The 17,799-nt window shown below is 35.0% G+C and overlaps 1 protein-coding gene across 2 annotated transcripts in view; it reads left to right on the top strand.

Annotated features, from left to right (window-relative positions):
- The window catches only part of CRISPLD1 (cysteine rich secretory protein LCCL domain containing 1), a 43,521-nt gene extending 34,949 nt beyond the window's left edge, over nt 1-8,572 (top strand). For both annotated transcript variants that reach the window (XM_036887522.2, XM_036887523.2), the window contains 3 exons: nt 2,902-2,977; nt 6,460-6,590; nt 7,465-8,572. In XM_036887522.2, coding sequence (XP_036743417.2) covers nt 2,902-2,977; nt 6,460-6,590; nt 7,465-7,516 — 259 coding nt within the window. In that variant the 3' untranslated portion in view covers nt 7,517-8,572. The remainder of the gene's footprint in view (nt 1-2,901; nt 2,978-6,459; nt 6,591-7,464) is intronic.
- Nucleotides 8,573-17,799: the final 9,227 nt, after the last annotated feature.

Raw genomic sequence — 17,799 nt, 5'->3', positions numbered from 1 at the left:
ATTATACACTTATAAATATTTATGAAATACTCACTATAAAGAGTACTGTGCTAGACCCTTTCTCAGCTATGTCACTAGGCTCATGAGGCTCAGATAGTAAGGATAATCTCTGTAGAGCATTCCAGCATTACACCTCTCTTTAGTACATGCTCAATAAGTGGTCATTTTAATATCTATGGAATGAACAATACTGTTCCAAAAGAAAAAAAGTCATTCAGGTAAAATATTAAGAAATATTTCTTATTTCTTGGCTACTTCCAGGAAGGGAAATATTCCTAAAAAAGAGAACTTTTTATAATTTAACTTTTCCTGTCACCAATATAATAAATCCATACAAGTAACGATTTAGACACAATATTGATCTGAAGCAGTCTGATAAGCTAGCTCCTTCCTGTTTTCTTTTAGAGACATGTGAAACAAAGGTTGTCTTTTCTTTCCTCATGAAATTTTTAATAGTTTCATGAATAATGTTACAATGGTATTTATTATTTGTATCACAGTTCATAACTTTTTGAGCACCATAGGGTTGGTATATCTGTTTTAGAATTTCATATTCTAAATATATTCTGGACAAAAATGTCAAGAGCAAATAAAGGAAAGGGATTTAGCTCAAAATGAGCAAGAAGTAACAAGATATACCTACATAGTTAGTTGTCTCCTTTAGAGGTTCCATAGCTGGCAGAATGGTCCCCAAAAAGCTCTCTCTATTATTTAGTGCCATAACTTTGTAAAAATTGTGTGTGTGTTACTGGAAAAATGTTTTTTCACCAACCTGGGGATGGGTTATGGTGGAGTGGGGTGGGGGAAGAGTGCAGAAATCTTATCCTGATTTACATATATCTATAAATAATTAGATCTTTAAAATCTATGGAATACTTAATGTAAAAGCAGTTATCATTAAAATTTGCTAACCTTTTTTTTCAAAGTTTACAAGCAAATTATAGTTAAAGGAATGTTTACTAGGTCACTATCTACATTCTCAGTAGTATGCAACAAGGTGTTAAAACCAGAGATTAGAAACACAAACAAGCAAAAACCCTCCTCTAGTCTTTCTTTGATCTGACCTTATCTAAGTAGAGGCTAACTCAGTTTGAAGCTACTGACCTTGGCCTTCCACAAATAAAGTGCAAAATATGGTCAAGATAGAGCCCACACTGTGTGCTCCTAAGGCAGAGCAGATGCTTTTACTACCAGAGAGTGGGCAGTGAATGCCCAAAAGTTCTCAAATATAAGGAGAAAATTTTACAGTCGATGAGGGCACCCTCTTCCTCCCATAGAAATCCCCAACAGCATCTTGTATTCAAAGCAACCATTTAGTTTAAAATTGTAAAAATTCAGATTTGTTACTAATGTTTCTTGTTTAGATGTTTTAAGTACTATATACACTCTATATACAGAGTTATGCAATTTTACAAATAAGAAATTTAAGTAAGAAATGTAGCTATCTTGAAGAGCTGCTTCATTTGGTAGAGGTAGTTGCAATTGAAGCATTTTTTAGAATACTTTCAGGAAAATCATTACCTTCATCAAACAATGATTTTCATGAAGCTGTTTTATTGAGACCCTGATTTGCTATGTGAAATAAGATGTTTTTTCCAGTTTTAGTTTTTAATCTTGTAGTGCATGAGTGTGGTTTGTGGGTGTGTGAGAATTCAGAAGAGCCAAATGACAGAAAAAAGTACCACTTGTTGACAGTTTCTTAAACTCTGGGAGTGGATTTTTAAAAATACCCTAACACTGATAATGATTGGACACTATGTTTCAATAAAAAGCTTTGGGAAACGTTTAAAAAATGAGCTAAGCCAATCAGATACTGGTAGGGCAATAGGATACCTGGAGAAAGAACATTCCATGTGGAGATAAAGGTCAAAGGTCCTGAGGAGAAATCTGTTTTGTATGTTTGGGGAATGACCATCAGGCCGTTTGACTGGAGCTGGGTAAGAAAGTGGAGGAGGGGTAGGCTCGAAGGTCAGAGAGACAATGAGGAGACACAATATGCAGGGCTAATTAGCTGTTATGAGGATCTTGTAATTTATTCTGAGTGAGATGGAAAGCCCCTGGAGTATTTGGGGCAGAGGAATATGATTGTATTTGTATATTTTAATCTGTGTGTGGAAAAAATAGATTGGAGGGGACAAGGTTGGAAGCAGAGAGATCACAGGAGGGAGAAATTGCAGCAAGCCAGACATTGGATGAGAGAATCCAGAGTTATAGTGACATTGGTGCTTAGGAATGCTCTGATTTTATTTTAATGTATAACAAGTAGAAATTGCTGGTGGGTTGAATGGAAAGTGTGAGGTAAGGAGAGGGATTGAGGATAGCATAAAGGTTTTTGGCCTGAGACCTGGAGTAATGTAGTTGCCATTTATTGTAGGAAGTGCACAGAAACAACAGAACTGGGAACTGGGGGCAGAGATTAGGAATTTTGTTTCAAATATTTAAAGTCTAAGATGTTTATTAGATATAAGCAGAGATACTGAATAAATACTAAGGCATATAAATTTGGAATTGAGAGATCTCAAAAGTACAGATCCAGAAATCAATAGTTTATAGATCATAATTAAAACTATATTCTGTAGACAAACTGGGTACCGAATTCCTACATACTGAGAGATACATCCTGATAATTCTTTCTGCTTGGAATACCCAAATTAGAAAGCTTCCAGTAAATAAAGAGAAAAGAAACACATTTGTGCCAAAAGCTGGAAATGGATAAAGCTAGCAGAAGCAATTTTGTCTAGTGTCTGGGTTGTACAAATGAGCTATTTCAGAATAAAAGAAAATGAGTAGTATTTAGGATGCTGAGTTTACTTTTGTGTATGCATGTCTGGTCTTACTAATAAGGAAGACTGAAGTCTTCCTTCAGCTACTTCATATATATATATACATTTTTTTTTCCAGAGTCTACTGTCCTCGTAACTGTATGCAGGCAAATCCACATTATGCTCGTGTAATTGGAAGTCGAGTTTATTCTGATGTAAGTAACCTGATTCATGCAGCTCTCAGTATATACACACTTAAGTGTATATGTGTACATTTATATACAGAATAGAAGCATGGTGTTTATATATAGTCTCAGAAAAGTTAATCATTGGCACTGAAAAATGAATATCCACATGCAAACAAGAGTTTCATAATAGTTTATTTTGACCAAATTTTTCTTCATGTCCTACACAAATATCTTATATCACACACTTAATGAAATAGTCTGGGAAGGAAAGTGCATTTTGCTTTACTATAATCTTTTTGTTTTTTCAGCATTTAAAGCATAAAATGGATAATTAAGAAATTATCAAATGTATGAACAATATCCTCACTGCCAAAGGAGCACTTAAATAGTAGCATAGACTCAAGAACAGATAATACAATGAATTATTTGCAAAAGGGAACCAGTTGAGGTGATGTTATAATGGATGACATTCCCCAGGTTGGACGAGGTATATTGGCTGTGAAGGCTTCAGTCAGGATTAGCACTTCTTGAGCCAGGGTTTGGTAAGTGTGGTTTGCTAAGAAGTGTGGTTTGGTAAGGGGAATTAGTGAACATATTCTAGGTGGGAATGGCATCCACAAAGACAGGGAGGGAAAGCAAGGGAGCTGCATGCAGGCATTAACACAAAGAATAGGATTGCTTGTCTCTGAACTGGTGGGAATTGAATCTAAAAGGGGTTGCAACCAATTCTGTGTGAGGGATGGAGGGATCCTGCTCTTGAAATATGTAAACAGATGGTCTGAGTGCTTGTGGAGGAGTTTAGATTTTATATGGCAGTCATTTAGAAACCATTACAAATTTCTAAGCCACAGGGTTAAAAGACAAATTTAGGAAATATACTTTCGATGCACATATTTGATAGAATATTATGGAAATATGATTGTGAAAAGAGGTCTGAAGTATATATCTTACCACCTTATTTCCCTCGGTGGGTTTATGGAGGTCCAAGTGTTTTTCAGTTCAGTTTTACCTTTCAAACTCTCCTCTGAGTCTCTTGCAAGCTTCAGCTTCATAGTCTTATCTGCAGCTTGAATGTCCTGCTGGTATCTTAATTTGCTAGTCCTCTTGTTTGTGCTTATCTTCTTATCTCTGCTTGAAAACATCCTTTTCCTAATTTTTCTGTCGTTAAAATAATGGTCATTCTTCCCAACCTAAATTATTGCCACTTTCTCTGTGAAGTATATTCCTGGATCCCCTAATGCAAGTGTGATGTTGCCTTTCTTTCTACTCCTATATGTTTGTTTTCTTTTTAGCACTTAGCCAGTTCTGTTCGTTGTTATGATTCTCCCACTTCTATTAATTTTTAGGATCCTTGAGGGCAGCAGCTGGTCAATTCATGCAGCAGGTTTTTCATCCATGACTGGATATGAGCTGAGCTGTGAACATGACAGGCTTACTTTCTGTCTTAACCAAACTGAGGACAAATACCTTGCATAGAAATATATGTTGAAAAAATAAAGTAATCAATGTGTATGAACAAGCATATTGAGAGTCATCAGAGATTTCCAAAGCAATCATTCTTTTCAGATTGTCCCTTTAAGTACCAAAACTTTAAATTTTAGTCATGTCTGGTGAAAATCTAAGTATCCTATACACTTGTGTACCTACGAGCTGTCTCTGCTAGAGTTAAAGTTTTGTTAGAACTTATATCCTGAGATCATTTTATCTATCTACCTCATGAAATGGATAGGCAATTATGCATTATTAGGTAGAGACCCTCTTAAGAGTAAATTTGAAATAAAGATTATTATTAGGGGTCAGTCTGCTACAGATTCAACCATTAACTGCTGATCTTCCCACCATCTACAAAATGCATCATCTCTTTAAATATATAAGATAAGTAAAGATGAGACCCAGTCTACCAATCTCCCTTCTCTCCCCCTCTCCCCACCTTTCTCTTTCTCTCTCTCTCCCTCTTTCCACTAATAGAGTTACAACTTGTACACTCTATTGCCTTGAACTTATATTTCTTATTTCGTACAGATGACGTTAATTTCAGCATTCATTAAAAACATTCCATTGTTTTCACAGATGAATTCTTCTCTTTTTTCATAACATACTAATTCTTATAAAGTGCTAGTATGAAAAGAAAATCTCTTCTGACCTTTGAACTCAGATAGGAATGCCTGCTGACTGCATAGTTATGGATAAAACAATAGTTTCAAAAGACATTAAGTGCTTGGATTTAGTGAATGTTATATCTAAGCACTTTTATTGCCTTGGGAAAAATGCTGATAATACCCTTTTAACAGAGCAAGATAAATACTGAAATATGTACAGAATTATTTTTAATTCCATCTGTTATGAACCTTATTGGATAGAAATATTAACTCAGTAAGGGACTTTAAATGGTGAATAAAATACCCCTCAGAGTAAGGTTATGAGATTTTATAGATGAGTGGTATTTTGTGATACAGCAAAAACACAAAAAAGGATTAAACAGCTTGGTATTCGGCTCTCTGATCTAATAAATACTGACTGATGCCAAAAAGTTCAGAGCACAATAATAATGCAAGGTCATGTAAGATGCACATGCTTATGTGAACTTAAAAAAAAACGTTAAGTCACTCACATGTGCATAGAGGTAAGAAAAGAATACAACAGTGGAATCAGAAAAGATGCCTGGGATATGAGGTGTATTGCTTTATACTGCAACAGTTCAAGTGTTTCATTTTATGGGATTTCCTCAGGCTGTACTTAGCTATTGACAAATTTTGGTTAGAACATTTGGATTAAAGCAAAATGTTAAAATCTAGAGAAGACTTTAATGGGCTAAAAGGTAAGTGTTGACTTGTAGAAGTCAGTAGTTTTAAACATTTGAAAGTGTTAGACCTGAAATAATAATTTTCTACTCCATAGAAATCCCATTCAATTCAGGTTATACCACTGGTACAATATAATCATAGAACTTTCCTAATACTTCATGTCAGACCATTCAAACCAGAGTGAGATATTGCAAATCTAGGTAAGAAACTATTACTGTTCTTGGAGTTATTCTTTTAGACAGTTTCTCCGTTGAGATGATGGAAAACAGGCTATAGAGACACAGAACTGTTTATAAATCAAAGCTGAACATAAATGAGGTACTGGTAATCCAGCCTGTGCATGTTTGGTCAGAGTGACTGCAGTTGGGATTAGCACAGGCTGAAATTTAAAAATGATAAATAGGCCTTTGAAGAGATGAAAGAAGCTAATTTGCATTTTATTACTTCGACAGTAGTTTGGTTAGGCAAGGGTTTGCCAGATTAGATGGTAAAGAGATTTTACCATTGCAGCCACCCTTAAATTAATCTGCCTTCATACTTGCACAGAATTGGCTTTAAATTCATGACTTTTGAAACAGTCTTTTGTGCACAAAACATCATCCTGTAGCTGCTGAGGATATGCCAGCAACTTCAGTCCAATGGAAGAACAGGCTGGGGAAGTTCTGCAGGACTTTCTTAATGGCAGCTTTTTCCTTGTCCCCTCAGCTGTCCAGTATCTGCAGAGCAGCAGTACATGCTGGGGTGGTTCGAAATCATGGTGGTTATGTTGATGTTATGCCTGTGGACAAAAGAAAGACTTACACCGCTTCTTTTCAGAATGGAATCTTCTCGGAAAGGTACATGAATATACATATATATACACACATACCATCTATCCCTTTATGTTTGCTTTACAACCAACTTACTTTAATATGTGCTTGAAGTTAACGTGGCTGAGCCATTATGTTTCCTTTGCACATTGTGTAAATAGCCAGTCCTCCAGGGATGGGAGAAGCTGTGGTACCAGAGGTGCCTATCTCCTACAGGCTTATAAAAATCAACATGAAAATCAGATTATGAGTCAGAACCACTATTTTGTTAATTGATCTTATAATAAGTAAATTTCTTTCATCCTCTTTTGGATTCTCTAGATTAGTTTTTCTATGTAATTCTTTCTAGGTAAACAAAGCACTGAATATTTCTCTAATCCAGTTATCTGACAAAGTATTTAACGAAAACAATGATTCTGATTTTCCCCAGAACCAAATTCTCTTTTTGATTGGAAGTGGATGCCTAGTATGGTATAAGTGAACTCTTTGTGGTTATCTCATACTGTTTGATCCATTAAGATTATGTATTTTAGTCGTTTGGGAAAATTTATGTTAGTTATTTTATCAAACATTAATAAAAGTTAAGAGAAAAGTACATAGAGTGGTTTTCCAAATCATTGGTACTTAGGGAAAGTTAGTACTATATAAAATACTATTATTACCATTGTGCACTTTAAATTTCTTTAGTAAACTTGCAGCCCAGCATACAACTAAGATTTAAAGAACTATGTCATCTTCACTCAAGTGTTCCAGTTCCAGTAACTATAAATTATATAGTAGCCTAAGAAAGTTGACCATCTGGATTCAGAGAGCTGCTTTCTTGACTGTCATAAGAAAGCATGATTTATCTGAAGGATTATATGTGGAGATGACATCAATATACTTTCTGTATTTTTTGCAGTTTACAGAATCCTCCAGGAGGAAAGGCATTCAGAGTATTTGCTGTTGTGTGAAATGGAACACTTGGAAGAGGATTGTAAAGATTATTCCAAATGCCATATTTCTGAAGTTTGTATAAAACTGTAACATTACTGTACAGAAGATAGCAACTATTTTTAGCCCCCCAAAAGTGCCAAATGCATATAAATCTTGATAGACAAAGTCTGTAAAATAAAACATGGGACAGTATTAGCTTTGGGAAAAGTAATGAATATGTAATGGTTTTAGAAATCCTGTGTTAAATATTGCTATATTTTCTTAGCAGTTATTTCTTCAGTTAATTACATAGTCATGATTGTTCAGCATTTCATATGTTTATATTTTATGGTGCTTTATATATGCCACTAATAAAATGAATCTAAACATTGAATGTGAATGACCCTCAGAAAATCATCTGGTGCATTTAAAAATAATCAACTCTAATAAAATGAAAGAAACTGTATTATCACATATTCCCCAGTTCAATATTATACCATTACCTACTCCAAATAATCTCAAATTATTTTCCACTTAAAACCTGTATAGTTTTTCTCTTTTGTTAAGTTTAGGCATATAGAATATTGAGTCCTGGTATTGCACTTCTTATTTTGTATAAAATAATTGCTTAATATCCAAGTGAATCTGTCAAAATGTTTGATTCCTTGGGAATGGTTTTAATAGTAAGTGGAATGAATTCAATGTAGTGGTATGGAAATATTCCTAGTGATCATATAGTAAATACAGGGGTAAACGTGGGCAGCCAGAGCTTTCTATGTATTGTTCAAACTGAGGTCACACATTTTCTTTTGCATCCTGGCAAATACTCCTGCAGGCCAGGAAGTATAATAGCAAAATGTTTAACAGTATAATGTATTGTATCACCATTGCCACTGATTTTCTTAATGGTAAATGGCCTTGTGTATAGATGTTGCCATATTATGGTACCTATAATGGTGATATATTTGTTTCTATGAAAAATGTGCTTTGAGACCAAGAATCTGTAAAATGTTAATTTTGGTAATTTTTTGTCTACTGATGAATTTATTCTTTCCCTGTAAACATATTAAAATTAATCATGTTTCAAAATATTATTTTCAGTCCCCTTTGCATCCTTATTTTGATTTAGAAATCAGTTTAAATTAACAAAATTATTGTCTTAAGACTTTTAAATTTGGGTTATTGACATTAATATAATAACATCCTTAATATCAAAAGTCTACAAAGCCAACCTGATTATTTAGGTATTTGTATATGAAAGAGAAGAGGTACATTTAGAAGCATTTTGTATGTATAATAATATATATGTTTAATATAAACATATTTGTATATTATATATAAAATATATTTATATTACATATATAATTTAGAAGCATTATATCAAGGGAAAATTTGAATAAAATGAGGTTATAAGCTGGAAGAAGAAATCTGAAAGATATAAAATAATTATAAAAGAATTAACAAGATAATAAATACTTCTTTTGCAAATATCTTTAGAAAGTAAATGAGAAGGTGTTTAGGAGCAAATAAAAGGGAGATAAATTACATGCTGGGATCAGGGAAAGCAAGAGAGATGGGTAATACAAACAAAGAAAAGAATTTCACATAAACAGCTGCTGACAAGTAAATTATAAAGAAAATAACACGATTACTTGTTAAGTACTGGCCAGGAATTAAGTGGTTCAAAATATAAGTAATCAAAATTTAACCACTTATACATTAGAAATTTCAAAAGTTAAAGCAGATTTTGTGGGAATATTTTATCTAAAAGACATGTTACACCTTCTCAATAGTGTGATTGAAATTTAAACTTTACCTTGTAGATTCCTCTACTATTCCTCACTGCTCCCCACCAGCAGGGCAGTCCCATGAATTCTTCAGTGTGAGGATTCTCTTATTTGTCCCTAGTTTAGATCATCATCACCAATTTCCTGTCCTACTGCAATGTCTACAACTGGAATCGCCATTCCTTTTCAATGCATCCTTAATATTTTCATTGGAATTACTCTCTTCTATTAAGACTCCATTATTTAAGAAAACAAAACCATATTATAAAAGCAATTAAGAGCCTCCATAGTCTTGTTCCATATTGGTTCATCTGTGCTTTTCTACACAAGGTGTGGCTTTGAATGTTATTTAACTTGCTATGCTTCTTTACCTCACCTGGAAAATGGGACAGATAATACTGCTCAGGGATTGCTGAAAGAATTGAGATGTATAATGTGCTTATGAGAACATCAGACACATAGTACATGGTCAATATATGTACATTTTTATTATTAATATAACTATACTCATTCTTGTTATTTACCTTGGGGAAACTATGCATCTGTCCTGTTACACTACTGATCCTTCAGCACTTAGGGAAGGTCCTTGAGAATAGTAACACTCTTATCTGTATCTCTACTCCAGCGATACAGTGTTTTTTTACTATATAAATGGTGGGTCAGTATTGCAAAATGAATATTCCAACAATTTCTGACTTATTCTTGATGATATACGTGAATATTCTTGCATATTATCACAGCAGACGATAATATAGCTAATGAAAATAGCTTACTGATAAACATTCTAAGTAAGGATTTGCAACAGAGGTCAATCCTTATAAAATTGTATTAGCATCATAATTTTAGCTTTCAATGTTTATTGGATCATGTGTTAATTACTTCTTTAATGTTTTGTAGTTAATAAAAGTAATCTGCACATTTCAAGCAGAGTTCTCCAAAAAATTTTTCTCCTAATCTGTTATATCATTAACATATTATAATATATGTTTTTCTGTTCAATATTGTATTTTGAGATCTTGACTGTTCTCTAGCATTTTTAAAATGTTTTTAAGAAAAATGTAAACTCTTTGGGAGGGAAGAGTGAGGTGAGCAAAAATACAACACTATCAGTTTTGCAAACATACCAGACTTCAGATTTGGAGTTTAAGTTAATTTATAGCATAAAAAATTACATTGTTTAGGTTTATTTAAAACAGTTACCTGAGGTTCAACCCTGGCATCATAATTTTCAGAAGCTGAAGGAACAGTAATTTAGCCAAATAATCTGGTCCTCTTTCACTAATTTGTTGGGATTAAAGGCTAAATTATATTAATCAAGATTTTTTAAAAGGCAAGTGAATTCTTTAGAGAACTCTGCTCTCATGCTTAGCAATTAGATACTCTCTTTCCTCTTATCCTCCAGTCCCTATATCATGTTTCACAAAATAATCAGAGTGTAAAATAATACCAGCAAACACCTTTACCCTAGACCATTAAACTGTGAAAACTAGTTTTTCAATCATTATTAAAAAATATTTTTTAATTAAAACCATAATGGTCAATTGCATGTATAACTACGCAGATAAAGGAGAACAGTAGAGAGCCTCTACAAGACTGTGTCTGATAAGCTCAATTTAAAAATGAAACATGTACAGAAGACAAGTAGAAATCAAGGATAAATATTTAAAAGCGCATGGTTTGAATTAAAATAATACAAATGTTAAATCTCAACGTGACTGAGCTCATAACTTATGCTAAAAGAAAGATTTTTTAAAGCTGTATGAGAACAGCTTGGTTAGGAACCATGTAATGAAAAACACAAACAAATAGCCCCTTCTGCAGATTTCCGCTTTCATTAATCCCCAAAGTATCAGATTCCTACAATTTACTCTGCACTGACTGATCACTATAGATATGCTTATAAGCAAAACCCTCAGATTAGAATCTAGAGAACAAGACAGCTATTAATTAAATAATCACACAAATAATATGATTACAATCCATGAATGTTGTAGAACTGCATAGTTACAAAGAAAATGTTTGTAGTACCATGGGAGTATTTAAAAGTGGGATTTGACCTAGTGGAGGACAGAAAAGATGACTTTCCTGAGAAATTGACATTAAAGCTTAGATCTTAAGGATGAGTAGGATTCACTAGGGATGGAAGAATTCCTTGCAGAGAGAATGGAGTGTGCAAATGCCTTACTGCAGAAACATTCTAGAAATAACAGCAACAAAAAGCCAAAGGTCAGTGGGTCTTGAGGGCAAAGAACAAGAGATGTACAGTCTGAGGTTAGAGAAGTAAGTGGGAGGCAAAGCAGGCTGGACAGGATCTCTTTAAGGTTAAAATGCACTGCTAGAGTTTAAAGAGATGCCCAAATTGAATAATACAATGACATGACACATATTAACATTCTCAAAAGACACTCAGGTATTCAGAGTTTGAGCAGAGAAGCAAAAAGTACTGAATACATTCTATAATATCAATCTTAGAGTTTTATTACAATGAAAGTTATTTTACAATAAAGTACTTTACTATTCTTCGGATCTAAAAACAGTTTTAGTCTTACATCATTAACATGTCTAAAGCAATGGATTGCAGATGATTGTACAAGAGGGCGAGAGGGGATGACTTGTACTGAGCACCAGCTATGTGTTAGAAACAGAGCTTTACATTTCATATGTTATTTGATGCTCACAACCAACCTATGAGAAGATTATTTTCCCAAACTTACGTTTTAGAATGCAAATTCTAAAAGGTTAAGCAACACAGACTAGGAGCTAGAGATTCTAGTACAACAAGACTTTGTGATCAAGTCCGATGAACAAAACAGATCATCAGACTTATGGGAAGATAAGCAAACATCAAATCAACTGACACCAGAAAAAGCATGCATTTCAGAGAAAAGAAATGTACCCCTAAAAATATTATCATTAATATCCTCAAGTGGAGTTTAGAAGATACCCATATAACAAGATACCCATATACTGATAAAACAAGAACAGGATAGTGAAGAAAGAAACAGAGAAAAAAACATCAAATCTGGGAAGAGATTAGAGAATCTAAGAAATAGCTATTGGACTCTGAGAAGTAATTTAAGACTCCATCTAATTCCAAAGACAATATTCTTCCTACTAGATCACCCCTGCTAGAAATTTCCATGGAGACTGAATAACTTCAGTAATTCCTCCCACACCAGTTTGAGAAGTACTCTTATGAAAAATGTTATAATCCTTGAATGTGTCACAAATTTGTTAGTTGTTGGAAGATCTGCAGAAGAGAAATAGAGATTTGGTTTTCTTTAGAAGTGGTTAATAACATAAAAGAAAAAAAAAGAACATTGGTACAGGAAATGCCAGAAACAAATAAGGTTTGCATTGCATAGATTTTTGAACTAGTAGACTAATTCTTCAAGACAAACAATTAAATCACTTCTTTCTCCACCCCCAATTCATTAAATAAATGATAACTTCCATTCAAGTGGCCATCCTGGCTTTCTCATCACCTGCCCACATGTCCCCAAATGAGTCCAGCTAATCAATATACCACTACACACAAAGAACTTTAAGTCAGACTTTCCTTATTCAGGCCACAGGATGACAATAAGAGATACCTGTGTTAATCTTGTTCTGCTGTGTATATGAACAAAAAGGATCATCAGACTTATGGGAAGATAAGCAAACATCAAATCAACTGACACCAGAAAAAGCATGCATTTCAGAGAAAAGAAATGTACCCCTAAAAATATTATCATTAATATCCTCAAGTGGAGTTTAGAAGATACCCATATAACAAGATACCCATATACTGATAAAACAAGAACAGGATAGTGAAGAAAGAAACAGAGAAAAAAACATCAAATCTGGGAAGAGATTAGAGAATCTAAGAAATAGCTATTGGACTCTGAGAAGTGAAAAAGAAGATATGCTTCAAAGTTGTGATATGGACTAAAAGTAGGAACTTTAAAAGATGTATAGAAGTGGAAAACAATTTGTTGTTAAAATGGTATAGCTGTCCACATGCATTATAATATTCCATACTATCGACAATCACATAAAATTAGATATAAACTTGATATAATATTGAATTCCTAGTGAGGAATTTTGGGTTTCCATACCAGCTTTGCCTCTTTCTAGCTGGATGATTAAATGTCTCTTAGCCCTAGTTTGCTCTTACATAATACAAAAATTATAACTTTCTTACAGCGTTGATGTGAGAATTCCATATGGATGCATAAATATTGTGTCTCTCAGGGGTTACATGGATTTTTTTCCAAATACTAATGAACTAGATTCAATCATTTTAAATAAAATTTATTGAGGTATAATTTACATATAATAAAATGCATGCATTCATTATCTAGTTTGATGAGTTGCATTAGTTTCCTAGGCCTGCTGTAATGAAGTACCATAAACTGAGTGGCTTAAAAAAGAAATTGATTTGCTCATGATTCTGGAGGCTACATGTCTGAGATAGAGGTGCTGGCAGGGCCATGCTCCCTTTGATGACAGTAGGGAATGTTCCGTGCCTCTCTCCTATCTTATGTGTTTTGCTGACATTTTTTTGTACATGCCTTGGCTTGTGGCATAAATCCAATATTCACATGACATTCTCATGGGTGTGTTTATTCCAAATTTCCCTTTATGTAAGGACATAAGTGATATTTAATTAGGGGCTCATCTTACCCCAGTATGACCTTATTTACTGTTTACATCAACAGTGACTCTATTTCCAAATAAGGCAGCATTCTTAGGTACTCTGGATTAAGATTGAACCATGAATTTTGGAGGACACAATTTAAACCATGAGTATTCACAAATTTATACATTTTTATATTCTTACATCATAATTAAGATACAAAAACATTTTCATAGGCCCCAAAAGTTGTGTTGCTAATTTCCAGCCAGTCCCCCAAATGCTTCCAGATTCAGGCAATCATTGTACTTTTTGTTACTATTAGACTTATCTTTTCTAGGGTTTCATATAAATATATGTATGTACTGTTTTGTGTCTTGTTTCCTTTGCTCAACAGAATGTCTTTAAGATTTATTCACATAATTACATCTCTGAGTAATTTTTTCTTCTCATCACTGAATAGTACACCATTGTATATAAATCCACCAGTATACCTATCCATTCACCTATTGACAGATACAAAAATTGTTCCATGTTTTAACTAATATGAATAAAGCTGCTATCAATATTCATGGACAAGGCTTTGTCTATACGTATATTTTCATTTCTTTCAGGTAAATTAGTAGAAGAATTGCTGGGTTATATGGCAAATAAATGTTTAACTTTAATAGACTTTTATCCAACTTTTTGTCAGAGTGCTGTGCCCTTTACATTCCAACAAGTAATGATTGAGAGCTTTTAGTTGCTCCACTTGCTTGGCAAACATGGTATTTTGAATCTTTGTAGTTTTAGCTATTTAACATGTATGTAATAAGGTCTCATGGTGGTTTTCCTTTTGGCATTTATCTGCTGAATAATACTGTTGAGCATCTTTTCATGTGCCATTTGTATATCTATTTTGTGAAGTGTCTATTCAAATTTTTTGCCTATTTTTAAATTAGACTGGTTATGTTTTCATTATAGAATTATGAAATTTTCTACATGTCCTGGATACAAGGCCTCTGTCATATATATATGTATATGAACATACACACATATATATGTATATATACCTCAAGATAGATAAATATCTTGAAATAGAAATGTGTATTTTAAGTGGCATATATAAACAGGTATTTGGGTTTTTTAAATTGGTGTCTTTTGAAGAACAGAAGCTTTAAATTTGATGTAGTCCAACTTACCAGTTCTTTTTGTTTTGTTTTGTGGTATATATTTTTTGTGTCCTATCTAAGAAATTTGGGTATATCAGTTACAGTTTCTGCTAAGAGTTTTATAGTTTAAGTTTATGATCCATTTCAGTTAATTTTTGTGCATTATGGTAAGGTTAGAATGGAGTTCTTTTTCTTTTCCATAGGGGAATTCAATTTTCCAAGTACCATTTATTGAAAAAATTTTGTTCAGGAGGCTAGTTTTATATTAATATTACCATTCCAGGATTCTTATTATAGTGCTTGAATGACAGATTTCAATCCATCTTTTTATTGTTTTTAAATTCACTCAAGTTTATTATTACAGGCATTCTTTAAAAGTCTTTATTTTGCTTTCATTTTTAGAAGCATTTTCAATGGATATAGAATTCTATGTTGACAGTGGTTTGTCTTTGGCATTTTAAAGATGTCTTTTCATTGACTTCCAGCATATGTGTTATTTGAAGAGACCTCTGCGATCATTTGGTTTGTATTCCTCTCTACATATGTCTTCTCTTTTATCTTTGGCAGCTTTTAAGATTTTCTCTTTTATAAGTAGTTAAGTTCATACTAAAGTCTGGTGTATCTGGGGTCTTTACTCAGAATTCCCAGTAATAAACAAAGAATGTCCATTCCTACTGATGAGAGAAATTCTGGGTGAGCTCTGGAAATGGTTCAATTTATTCTTCTCTGATTGCTTTTTTTCAGTCTCTTGGACTTTTACTTTATGTATGAATAGATTGATATTAGGCAAAAAGTCCAAGTGACTCCATGAAAATTTCTGAACTTGGGCAGGCGCAGCCCAGCAGGCCATCTTCCTGGGGCCACTGGTTCCTCCCATTGCATTCCTGATGCAGCACGGGAAAGGTTGTGAGTCAGAGCCCTTGAGGCCCTGTGCAGGTAAGACACATAGGGCCTCCGTAGGAGTCAGATCTCCCAGGTATCTCTAGCAGGCGTACTTCCCAGCACTGCTCAGGATGGCAATACTAACAATTGTCCATGAAATCTGGTTTCAGGGGAATAGGTATCTCTGTTTTGGAGCAGGTTGGAAATTGGCAGGGCGGTGTGTCCCCCTTTAACTCCAGCCTGTTGCCCCACTTATCCCTGCAAGGCCCAGCCCAGGCCTACCCCAGGGCACTTGGATGCTGAGTCCGGGAGAACGGGCACACTCAGTGACTTCCCGCGCGCGGTCCTCAGCTCAGACCCTCTTGGCTTGCAGAATACGGGCCGCCCTTTTTCACCAGGAAATCTTCCTGAGGCTGGCGGTTCCCCGCAACCTCCCATTGACTCAGGGTCTATAAAGGCGACGCTGTCATACCCCATATAGAGTCCTGCTCAACTTACAGGATCTGTAGCACGTTTGGCAAACCTGACTCCAGATGCCTCCCATCTCATCTCTCAGTGGTCGGCTCCAGAAAGGCATCCGAGATCCCGGGAAGTTTGGCTCTGAGATCTCGCGAGTTTAACTTCTCTGGAGAGGGATGGTCCTTAGCAACCCGGAGTATTCCCGGAAAAGTCCCAGCCTGTGCCCCATACCCAGAAACCCATCCCAGGGAGCCTGGAAGCCAAGTCAGCAAGATGGGGAAGCCAAGTCAGCAAGATGGGGGCATGCACTGTTCCTCTCCCTTCCCTCCTCTCAGGCGTGCAGGAACTCGAGGCCTGTGTTGACAGGGGCCAACAGGGCCCAGCAGGCCATCTTCCTGGGGCCGGGAGTTCCCACCAGTGCACTCCTGCGCAGCGGAGCAGACACCTTGTGCTGGAAAGACATACAGGGCCTGCGTGGGAGTCAGCACTAGGAGGGCTCTCTGATCAGCAAATTCTGCTTGGTTCTGGGGAGTGAGACTCAGAAGTTCCCGTGAGGTCAGCTTCAGGAGAACAGGAATCTGTTTTGAGGCGGCTGGGCCTCGGCAGCGCGCTGTGTTCCCCAGAAGTCCCAGCCTATGCCTGATCTGTCCCTCCACTGTCCTGGGCAGTGGCTGGGCAGCAGGGGGGACCTTGCAATAATACAAACAAGCCAAAACTGTATTTGAACCCAGCTGAAAAGGTGAGTGTTCATTTATAGCTGTTAAATACAAACAGCCTTTATTTTAACTTAAAGGATTCCACCAGAAGTCTTTATTTGACTTTAATTATCATACATCCGAAGAAGAAAAGATTGGAGACTTGTTACTGCTTAATAAGATTTTTGCTCCTACTTGGCTTATGGTTCTGGCACTGCTGAGATGTTCAATGGAAGGAAATAATTACAATAATATTATCTGGAACAGATGTGCTGGAAAATGTCCCATAACTTTGATATGGTTTTAATTGACAAAAAAAAATGCTCCTTTAGTAACTATAGTACAACCTCTGCCTATGTTGTATGTGTTTATGTATGTGTATAAATTTACAGTTTTCACAGATTGGTGGTGTGTTAGATAAATGTCTTAGTGTTCATCTAACTACTATTCATTGTCTCAGTTTGCAGCTGGAAAAAAACTGAATATGCACTGACTTGGCCAAAGTCACATAAAGCTGTGCTAATTTTAAATAAGTTCTTCAGGTTTCCAATCATATTTTCTATATTTCCCTCACATAAAGCCAGGAATAAGAACACAAACCAAATGTTAGTGTCCTGATACCTAAGTACTTTGAATACATCCTCACAAACTTCAGAAAGTATTAAAAGTCAGTAATTATGTCACAAGTACTACATGGAAGGGTGAGCACCACACTAACAAAAAATAAACATA

The sequence above is a fragment of the Manis pentadactyla genome, chromosome 3 (genome assembly GCF_030020395.1).
Source record: "Manis pentadactyla isolate mManPen7 chromosome 3, mManPen7.hap1, whole genome shotgun sequence".
NCBI lineage: Eukaryota > Metazoa > Chordata > Mammalia > Pholidota > Manidae > Manis > Manis pentadactyla.
This window is presented reverse-complemented; position numbering and strand designations above follow the sequence as displayed.